This window comes from Capsaspora owczarzaki (assembly GCF_000151315.2).
Source record: "Capsaspora owczarzaki ATCC 30864 unplaced genomic scaffold supercont2.11, whole genome shotgun sequence".
NCBI lineage: Eukaryota > Filasterea > Ministeriida > Capsasporidae > Capsaspora > Capsaspora owczarzaki.
This window is the reverse complement of record NW_011887302.1, coordinates 613,865-622,815: the sequence shown is the minus strand read 5'-3', so window position 1 is coordinate 622,815 and position 8,951 is coordinate 613,865. Positions and strand designations below refer to the sequence as shown.

At 55.0% G+C, this 8,951-nt stretch overlaps 6 protein-coding genes across 6 annotated transcripts; 2 read left to right on the top strand and 4 right to left on the bottom strand.

Annotated features, from left to right (window-relative positions):
- CAOG_06400 (LtxD) lies at window positions 1-503 on the top strand. Its single transcript, XM_004345099.2, has one exon. The coding sequence runs from the start codon at window positions 125-127 to the stop codon at window positions 362-364; it is 240 nt and encodes a 79-aa protein (XP_004345149.2). The 5' UTR covers window positions 1-124; the 3' UTR covers window positions 365-503.
- Window positions 504-540: 37 nt separating this feature from the next.
- On the bottom strand, window positions 541-2,719 carry CAOG_06399 (diaminopimelate decarboxylase). The gene is made up of 7 exons (XM_004345098.2): window positions 2,662-2,719; window positions 2,148-2,414; window positions 1,856-2,029; window positions 1,611-1,758; window positions 1,427-1,538; window positions 1,119-1,330; window positions 541-1,011 (listed from the first exon to the last, which is right to left on the bottom strand). Exons 1-7 carry the CDS (start codon window positions 2,710-2,712, stop codon window positions 596-598), a joined length of 1,380 nt encoding a protein of 459 aa, XP_004345148.1. The 5' UTR covers window positions 2,713-2,719; the 3' UTR covers window positions 541-595.
- Window positions 2,720-2,725: 6 nt separating this feature from the next.
- Window positions 2,726-4,607, bottom strand: CAOG_06398 (hypothetical protein). Its single transcript, XM_004345097.2, has 3 exons — window positions 4,004-4,607; window positions 3,340-3,838; window positions 2,726-3,243 (listed from the first exon to the last, which is right to left on the bottom strand). Exons 1-3 carry the CDS (start codon window positions 4,569-4,571, stop codon window positions 3,060-3,062), a joined length of 1,251 nt encoding a protein of 416 aa, XP_004345147.1. The 5' UTR covers window positions 4,572-4,607; the 3' UTR covers window positions 2,726-3,059.
- Window positions 4,608-5,313: 706 nt separating this feature from the next.
- CAOG_06397 (epidermal retinal dehydrogenase 2) lies at window positions 5,314-6,531 on the top strand. Its single transcript, XM_004345096.2, has 2 exons — window positions 5,314-5,355; window positions 5,430-6,531. Exon 2 carries the CDS (start codon window positions 5,455-5,457, stop codon window positions 6,433-6,435), a length of 981 nt encoding a protein of 326 aa, XP_004345146.1. The 5' UTR covers window positions 5,314-5,355; window positions 5,430-5,454; the 3' UTR covers window positions 6,436-6,531.
- A 209-nt stretch (window positions 6,532-6,740) lies between these two features.
- On the bottom strand, window positions 6,741-7,441 carry CAOG_06396 (hypothetical protein). The gene is made up of 2 exons (XM_004345095.2): window positions 7,238-7,441; window positions 6,741-7,141 (listed from the first exon to the last, which is right to left on the bottom strand). The coding sequence occupies exons 1-2, from the start codon at window positions 7,406-7,408 to the stop codon at window positions 7,103-7,105; spliced, it is 210 nt and encodes a 69-aa protein (XP_004345145.1). The 5' UTR covers window positions 7,409-7,441; the 3' UTR covers window positions 6,741-7,102.
- Window positions 7,442-7,882: 441 nt separating this feature from the next.
- Window positions 7,883-8,908, bottom strand: CAOG_08982 (hypothetical protein; the record flags this gene model as incomplete). Its single annotated transcript, XM_011272358.1, has 1 exon — window positions 7,883-8,908. The coding sequence occupies one exon, from the start codon at window positions 8,906-8,908 to the stop codon at window positions 7,883-7,885; it is 1,026 nt and encodes a 341-aa protein (XP_011270660.1).
- Window positions 8,909-8,951: the final 43 nt, after the last annotated feature.

Here is an 8,951-nt window from a genome sequence, read left to right as displayed (position 1 = left end):
GCTGCCAAGGTGATTCGCACAATGGTCGCATCATCAACGTGAGCACTGCGGCAGTAGCCTTGGCGCCCTGAAAGGATTCGGTCCCTACATTCCGTCGAAAGCGCCGCTCCACGAATACACAAAGATGTTTGCTGCGGAGCTTGCCGAACGCGGCGTCACTGTCAACACCATCCTTCCTGGTTACACGGCAACTGACATGCTTCCGGGAGCATTGGAAGAGCAGGGCAAGCAGGCCAGTCTTTTCAAGCGACTCGGAACCCCAGACGACATTGCCGATCTCGTTGACTTTTTGGTTGGGCCGACTGGCGGCTGGATTACCTCCCAAAGCGTGCACACCTCTGGCGGCGTCTCTTTCTCCCACTAAGCTGGGATGCTGGGACCTCCGCTGCGGCAGGCAGATGCAGCAAATCGTTTCTCATCTTGTTCGTCGTCGCGAGTGAAGAAAACCATATTCTGTACAGACCCAATGCTTGAAAGTAAAACTTGAATAAAGTAATCAATCGAATCGATTTTACTACCAACAGCTTCAGTAGCAAAAATCCCAAAAGTTACAGTAGATCACACCCGCCACGCCGCATCAGGCGCAAGAACGCAATCAATCGCTTGGAGTGAACATGCGCAGCGTGTCTTCGACTGTTTCCCGCGCTTGAAGCAGAGTGAATTGAAACTCTTCGTAGGTAGTGCTGCGATGCTCCACTTCCAGCGTAACGGGTGGAGTGGCGGCCGTGAAACCGTAGACGGCGGGTGCTTGGCGCAAGTTGTACTTTGAGTAGGACGAATGGTAGTATCCGCCGACATCATGGACGAGAATGTACTCGCCAGAATGCAACTGCGGGAATGGACGTCTGTGGGCGATGATGTCGCCTGCAAAGCAGCATGGTCCAGCAATGTCCGTCTCAACGAGCGCTTCCGAGCTTTCAACTGGTCGCAGCGCGCCTTCGGAGGTGAGCAAAGTCACTCGCAAGGGCCACTTGTCCGGGTGGTAGATTGTTCGGATTGCCATATCAGCACCTGCATTGGAGGGAGGGAGAGAGGGTAAGAGCGAGGAGCGAATGAGTGTGAAACATGACTAAAACGATGATTCAACACAAAAAATACGGGGAAACGGGGGTATGTACCAATGTGCTGCAAGGCAATTTGACGACCACCGGTGGTTTTGACATATTCCAGACGAGAGGCGTAAAATCCGGCCTTGGCGACAATGCTGCGGCCAAATTCGGTAAAGACGCGGTACTCTCCCGAGAAGAGCTCAGGGGCGGCCTGTTGCAACGTTTCGGACAGTTCTGCGAACGTCGGGGTGATTTCCTCTGAAGAAAAGTTGACGGACATGCTAAGACGTGTGGAGTTAAGGTGAGTAGGGAAAATCGACGGAATGGAACGAAACAAGCAAAGTACCGGTCCACTGACGAAGGCGACAGGAACTTACCCGCCACCAATATCAATCAACGTAATCTGCTGTTTGCCCACTGCAGCGTGAATGTCCTTGACGAGGTCGAGCATGCGACGAACTCCGCTAGCCATCAAGTCCATGGGAATACCTGCGTTGCAACAGGGGGAAACGTCAGAGCTACACATCGACAAACAGCTGCCAAAAGGCCAACACCACCCACCTTGCGAGCCCACGTGAATGTGGATGGCGTTGAGCCAAGAATAACGCTTGTATGCAGCGATAATTTCTTGCCGAGCGTCGACAAGACCAATGCCAAACTTTGAGGTCATTGTTCCAGTTGAGAATGCTTCCAAGGATCCCGACGCACCCTATGCAGTTCAATGCAAGAGCGTGAGTCACAGGAAACGAAAAAAAAAGAAGACAAAGATAGCAGCTGGAGCGCGCAGAATTTGACGCTATCCGCACCTGAGGATTGATGCGCAGGCCAACGCGATAGCGCGAGGCCGCATCGCCCGATGCAGCTGCAATGGCTGCAACGCGATCAAGCTCTGGCATATTGTCAAGGTTGATGGTGACACCCTGCTTGAGCGCAAAGCGAATTTCCTCGGTTGTCTTGACAGGGCTGTCAAACACGATATTCTGTCGATCGTTTTTCCACCATTCACCGATCGGAGTGAGTTTAGCTCGGTTTGTTCAATGCATCAAGCAGGTGCCACTTTGTGAATGAATGAATGACAATGCATGGACAATGACCAACCTCGGCGGGAGCGCCAGCGCGAATTGCCTGGACGAGCTCGCCGAGCGAGGCGGCTTCGAGACCCATCCCTTGCTGGACGACGTACTGCAGCACTCTGAGTGTCGGGTTGGACTTGATCGCCAGGCAGTGGCAAAAGTCGGTGGTCGAGTCGGCGTCGAACGCGGCTCGCACGCTGTCGATCGCGCCACGGACGTGGTCCAGATCGAGCATCAGCGCAACGGGGTCGGACTCGCCCAGCAAGCCCTGTGCGATTGCGACTTGAGTAGCCTGCGAGTGTGTGTTCAACATTCAACATTCAACGACAAAAGTGAGCGAAACGATCAACATCAGATATAGCGGCAAAACATGTTTCAGGCGAGTTCCATGCTGGGCGGATGTTTGTTCAGTCGCGACTGGCGGAGGGAGAGAGGGGGGGGGGTGTGAAACGGTTGCGTATTGGCCAGATTGAATCATCGAGGGGGAAATGGCAGAGGGTGGACGAAGGGGGAAGAGGGATGAGGGAAGAGGGACGCACTGCTGCTTTGCGGCGCAGGAGGGCTTCTTCAGTGGTGGTATGGTCAGACATGAGAAACACAAACCAGGAGTGAGTGTACTTGTTAGCAATGCTCCAGAACGGTGTTGAAATCGCAGGTTGAGATTGAGCCGCTGAGGTTGATGACAGTGATGGAGCAAAAATCAGCCCATGTTGAGAGTTTCGTGCACAGCACGGATCATCCTTTCGCCATTCGGTTTGCGGCAAACTACATTCTTGTATTGCTTGCTCCAGTTGTGATTCTGGCTCAGGTCGTAATAACACCACTGGAAATCCCTAACAACAACACAGGGTTAAACTTCTATTGTAACGAAAAAACAAACTCACAACGCATTCCTCATCAATTCCCGAGCATAGACCCAGCCCAAAACAGATTGCCATCAGCTCCATGGCGAGGCAGGAGCACTGCCGGCGACGCTTGGACTGCGAGCATTTCGGAATTTGTGCTGGAGAACGGTTGCAAACAGGGCCTCTGACAAATCCCTCGTTGGTGTTGCTCGCGTTCGTCTGCGCGACGGTGAGTTCGAGTTGGAGTGCTGCACGCGCGACTTGTTGCGAGAGACGCTGGTTTTTTATGCAAAAAGTGACAGAGTGAATGAGTGCCAGTAGGTGTGGAGACGAATTTTCGGGGAAACAAAACACAACACTGAACGACCGTACCTTCCGGGGTTGACTTTCCGCAACCGCTTTTGGATGCTTGGGTGAGCAAGCTCCGCCATCAAGTTGTTCTTTGGTCGTGCGCCTGGCTGCTGCTGCTGCTGCTGCGGGGTGACGACTTGCCGAAGCGGCTTACGGGTCGAGCCCAAACGCGCGGCAATCGAGGGCGGTGAGGACTGCTGCAGCATCTCGCGACGATTGACTATGGCCGCGGGATTCATTACCTGCGCAGTCACCTGTGTGTGCTTTGCGAGGTACGCGCCACCGTTAATAAGCGACGCCGACAAAAACGCGCTCGAGCCGTGGACGAATTTTCCTGTGCGCGGCGCCGCCTCCGGAACAGACGAAGGGCGCAGCAGTGACAGTGATCCGACAGCTGTCGGTGGCAGGGCCATTGGTGGTGGTGGAGGAGGTGGCGGTGGCAGAGCATGAATGCTTGGCATGTGGGAGTGAGATTCCACCAGTCCGATGATGCCATCTTGATCAACAAGAATATTGGACTCTGTATGAAGAGAAATACGCGAGTGCAAGAGCGAATGTTACGTGAGCCATGAGTGAACAATGGGATTGTTCGGCGACTCAGCCTCAGATTCGCGTTTGAAACCAAAATCTCAAAGCCCGCTGTCCCTCTCCCTCCCCGCCAACCTCTGGCTTCAAAGCGCCTTACCTGGGAACGCATACGCATATGCTTTGAAGATGTCTCGCTTGAGCTTGTCGAGGGCGACGGTCTGTTCGCTGTCGAGAGCATGCGACACGTCATAAACCTCACAATCAGAAATGGAGGACGGCGACGACGTTATGAGGCCCAGGCAGCACAGGAGCCTGCGGATTTGAGAAATGGCAGGCTGGATCAGCATGGCACACGCATGGACGAGCGGAGACGCTGCGGTGGCCACGCTCGCGTCGGCGGCGGCTGTTTCGTGCATGGCGAGTGAAACGGCTTGATCCCTGTCGCCCGCACGACGCGCAGTAGTGGCTGACCCGTGGCTCTGGCCAGCACGCCCACCGCTGTGGCTTGGCATGTGCTGCTTGCTGGACTTGGACGGAGCTGCGGTGGACGCTGGCGGCATGTACAAACTCGGGTCGCGGTCGAGTGCAGCCACCAGGTCCAGCAGCGCGGCTTTCGTGTACTGCTGTGTGAATTCTCGCAGTTGCCCGGCGTCTGGCGCCAAGCGCTGGCAGTACGACACGGTCATTGCCACAGGAGCGTCAAACTCGTCCAGCTTCCCTGCCATTTTGATGGATGACAAGGTTTGAACGATGGAAGAAAAACAAAGAAAAAAAATTCAAAAGTGAAACTCTGTTTTTGGGCGATCAAAGAAATAAAGTTTGAAAATTTGGCGCCAATTTTTTTTTTCATACATTCGTCTGCTGAGATTTGCTCGAGTTGGAGTTTTACTGTAGAACAGTGCGTGTCGAGGTTTGATGAGCATATGGAATGCATGTGTGCAAGGCGTTGCTTTTTGTCGGTTTCTGAGCAGCCATGCAAAGAAGCAGTGTGGTGCAAATCGACCACCTGTTCACTCTCCAGGCTTAGTCCTGTCGCTCAACTCTATTCGCGCGTCACAACAACAAACGAATCCAATGCTCGCTCATCGTACGTACGGGTTATTCGTCCGTGTATCTCGCGTCATCGTTTGCTGGCGTGAAAAAGTCGCCTCATCCAGGCTTTTGGTCCTGAAACTCGAGTTCAGAGCTCTGTTCCTGCGTACAAACGAGCATAAACTCTTTGCGCAATTTGCACTGCACTGCACTGTGTGTGCTTTGATCTCTCGCGTCATCACACACTGCTCATTGCACATGTTTCGCAGCGAATAAAAGCGGCAATCGGCCGTCGGAAGCGCCGCCACTCCACTCCACTCCCACTTCCCCACGTTTCTCCCTTTCCATCCGTTCCTTCCTTCCGTCGCTTCCATCGGCACTGCACTGTGTATTTATAATTCTCATTCTCGATCATCCTTATTGCACTCCATTTCGATTCACTCTTCCTTTTGTAGATTCGCTCAGTCGTTTTCCATTGTAAGTTGGCTGAGCAACTGAACATGTCAATTCCCGGCTACTCAACTCGTTGAACTGACCAAACGCTTGAACAGCTTTCTCCACCCCCCACCCCTCGAAATGTCGGCCCTGCAAGAACTCGCTGCCATCGCTGTGGACGTCATCCGCATCTTGGGCCTCCTCGTCTTGGGATGGTTCCGCTTCTTCTTCCCGACGCGTAAGCCGGTCGACGGCGAGATTGCCTTAATCACTGGCGCGGGCTCGGGTCTCGGCCGCCTGCTGGCCCTCGAGCTCGCCAAGCTGCGCGCGACACTGGTTCTCGTCGATGTCAACTTTGAAGCCGTGCAAGCGGTCGCGGCCGAGATCCGTGCCCTTCGCCCGGACGACAAGGCCGCCGCGTTTGCGTACAAGTGCGACCTGAGCTCGCGCGATGACGTCTACGCCATGGCTGCGCGCGTCAAGAGCGAAGTCGGCCAAGTGTCCATCCTCGTCAATAACGCCGGCATTGTGACTGGCCGCAAGCTGCTGGATTGCCCCGATCCGCTGATTGAAAAGACCTTCTCGGTGAACACGACCGCCCACTTCTGGACTGTCAAGGCCTTCCTGCCCGCGATGATTGAGAGCAACCACGGACACGTAGTCACCATTGCCAGCTCGGCGGGTCTGATTGGCGTTGCGGGCCTGGCCGATTACTGCGCGAGCAAGCACGGCGCCGTCGGCCTTGACGAATCGCTGCGCTACGAGATGCACAAGCTTGGCAAGACTGGCGTCAAGACCACCGTTGTGTGCCCCTTTTTTATCGACACGGGCATGTTTGAGGGCGTCACCACACGCTTCCCGCTCATCCTGCCCATCCTGAAGCCCGACTATGCCGTTGCGAAAATCCTCGACGCCATTCTGACCAACCAGTCCATCCTGTGCATGCCTCGCTTTGTCTATCTCATGCCATTTGCCAAGAGCATCCTCCCCACGCAGGCCATGGACGCTGTTGTCCGTTTGTTTGGCGTGAGCAACTCGATGGATGACTTCCACGGTCGGTCGTCCGCCAACAGCACGACCGCCACCGCCTCCAAAGGCCGAACCGATGTGAAGTCGCATTGATGTCCGAGTTGTGATTGTTCAGAGTGTGCCGAGTGTGCAGAGGGGTGCGAGCTTGTTCGTGAAACACCGGAAAAAACATACAGAAAATTTATCCAACTTTCCACTTTCCCTCCACTTTCAGCTCCATCAAAACGAAACGAGGAAGAAGGAAGGAAGGAAGAAGAAAAAAAAAAGCATGGGCGCTCGAAAGGCAGAGTCGAACTGCTGTGGCGTCAACCACCAACGGGTTTGAAGCCCGTTCCCCGCGACCGGCGAAGCTCATTCGAGCAGTTCCACGGATCGCCATGTAGAGCGGATTTAAACCATGTTCATGAAGCGTGCGCGCGTGTTTATGGGACGACAACGACCAGCGCAACGAGCCACGGATCGCAACAACACAACGGTGAAGAAGACACACACAGACAGCACACACAGCACAGATCCAAGCCGGAGCAATGCACTTTTGCGGCAGCGAGACGTCGACGCGAGAGAGAAGCAGGACTTTGGATGAAAACCCAGTCTGGGGTGTCTTGGCGTCTCCGTGGCCATGCGCATCGTGTCGCGCTCTGTAAAGTTGGGTGTGTTCGATGCCAAGAGGGTTGGGGGTGCTTGTTGGGTCGGCTGCAATCAAGGTCGTCGCAAACTGGGGCGTCCGAGGCGCGCGCGAAGGAAGAGCAGCATGCAGCTCTCAAAGCAACGGCCGCTCCTTCAAGTACAGCAACGCTCGCTGCGCAATGTGGACAGTGAATGTGCGCGGTTAGTGTGGCATGGTGCAACTTGACAAATCAACAAACCAAAGGAAAACCCCTCGCGCTGCGCTTGCCTGGATGGCGTCGGCTGTTAGTTGTGCGTTTGCGCGCGGCTCACGAAACTCGCGCCGCACACGCGCCTCAAACCACGCGCGATCGGTAAACTGCAGCTGCTCGGATGTGCGCAGCACCAGCCGGTACAGCATCAGCACGGCCGAGCGCTGTTGGGTGGCAAGAAGCGACATTCTGAACAGCGCGTTTGAGAGAAGTCAAAAAAAAAAAAAAAAAAAAAACGACTAGAGAGAACCCTCCTTCTACCGGACAGAAACTGGTGACCATCCTGCATCTGGCTCTCTTCATATTCTTGTTCAACATTATTAATATAGACGATGTGCAAAAAATGGAGGCGGTCGGAGCAATATGAAATTTTGACTTTGCATTGACCTTTGGCTGGGCGCGAAAAATCGTGTCCGGTAGATGGAGGGACAACCTCCGCAACACTCCCGGCACCTTCCAGCCCGTCTCCGACACCGGACATGCAGCGAAGATGCAAAGAAAACCGATCTTGTCCGCGTTGGTGGATGATAGGGTCATGCTGCTGGTACTTATGGCCAGGAGCGTGCGCGGGGTCGAATCGGGACAAAGAATTATCGTCGTTTAATCAACCCGACACCAATAACATACATAAAATTGCACATAAAGTCATACATGTAACACATTTAGTTCGAATTGGAGAGGTCAGATAGCGCGAGTCGCTTCCGGCGATCGGTTTTCGGCGTGGACGACACATTTCCCTCGGTTGACACGAGCTGCATCGCCGCCATGTCGTTTGTCAGCCAGCTGCTCACGCCAATTGTGTTGGCACGACTGAGTGTCACACCTGGAGACGATATGAGCCGCGATGAGCTGCGGGTAGCAAGACGGGGCTCCTTCAGCCGCTCGAGAGATCTTGACGACAGTGAATAGGTCACATTCTCGTCCGACCCGCCACTCTGTGCTGTTTCAAATGATGGAGCGGCCTCGTCGTCAGAGTCTCTTTCATAGATTCTCTTCCTGGAGCGCGCTGGAGCGGCAGAAGTCACCTGCATTGGCGACGGCGGAATGCCGTCCTCTTCGCATTCGTCGTCAGAGTCGTCCTGCTCAACCGCCATCGTCGCAACCGATTGCAAAGCCGGTGCCGCAGCTGCTGCTTTCGAGGCGGCAAGCGCGCGGACGTGTCGGACGTCGGGGCGCTTGGGTTTTGCGGCGACCATTTGCTTCACGGTCGCGTTGACTTTGGCGAGCCTCTGCTGGTTCGCGTGAAGTTGCGCACGCACGTCTGCAACCAGAGCGGCTGCCGAGTCATCTGCCTCGAGTTCTGCGAGCCGGGCCTGGTCGGCATCGATCGTCGACTTGAGTTGGTCCTGCTGATTCATGACGGGCTCGATTTTGTCTTCGTAGGTCCGCATTGCCCGGTTGTACTCCGCCATGAGAGGCGCAACCTGAGCCTTTTCTTGTTCCCGAGCTTCTCGCTCGTGTTGGGTAGCACGCTGTGCCGCATCTTGCGGCGAGTAGGCCTTGTTCGGCTTGACGGTTCGGACAGTGGCAGGCTCGGTGCAGCTCGACGACGGTGTCAGCGGGGGCGCTCGCAGCAACTCCTCGAACGCGGTCAGCGCTGGATTCTGGAGCAGGGCGCGCACATCACTCAAGAAAGCGTCAAGGAGGATCTCAGTTTCCGCAGGTGAAAGGCCAGTTTGTTCGCGCATAATCGTCTCTCGAGCGAGGTGAAGGATCTGCCGTGCAAGACCG

Excerpts from the sequence above, each read along its gene's own strand:
- CAOG_06400 (XM_004345099.2), top strand. The coding sequence starts at position 125 with ATGTTTGCTGCGGAGCTTGCCGAACGCGGCGTCACTGTCAACACCATC.
- CAOG_06399 (XM_004345098.2), bottom strand. The coding sequence starts at position 2,712 with ATGTCTGACCATACCACCACTGAAGAAGCCCTCCTGCGCCGCAAAGCA. Across the intron at positions 2,415-2,661 it reads TCCTGCGCCGCAAAGCAGCA|GCTACTCAAGTCGCAATCGC; the intron begins GTGCGTCCCTCT and ends ACACACTCGCAG. Across the intron at positions 1,012-1,118 it reads AATTGCCTTGCAGCACATTG|GTGCTGATATGGCAATCCGA; the intron begins GTACATACCCCC and ends CCTCCAATGCAG.
- CAOG_06398 (XM_004345097.2), bottom strand. The coding sequence starts at position 4,571 with ATGGCAGGGAAGCTGGACGAGTTTGACGCTCCTGTGGCAATGACCGTG. Across the intron at positions 3,839-4,003 it reads ATATGCGTATGCGTTCCCAG|AGTCCAATATTCTTGTTGAT; the intron begins GTAAGGCGCTTT and ends CTCTTCATACAG. Across the intron at positions 3,244-3,339 it reads CGGAAAGTCAACCCCGGAAG|CGTCTCTCGCAACAAGTCGC; the intron begins GTACGGTCGTTC and ends ATAAAAAACCAG.
- CAOG_06397 (XM_004345096.2), top strand. The coding sequence starts at position 5,455 with ATGTCGGCCCTGCAAGAACTCGCTGCCATCGCTGTGGACGTCATCCGC.
- CAOG_06396 (XM_004345095.2), bottom strand. The coding sequence starts at position 7,408 with ATGTCGCTTCTTGCCACCCAACAGCGCTCGGCCGTGCTGATGCTGTAC. Across the intron at positions 7,142-7,237 it reads TAACAGCCGACGCCATCCAG|CGAGCGTTGCTGTACTTGAA; the intron begins GCAAGCGCAGCG and ends CACATTGCGCAG.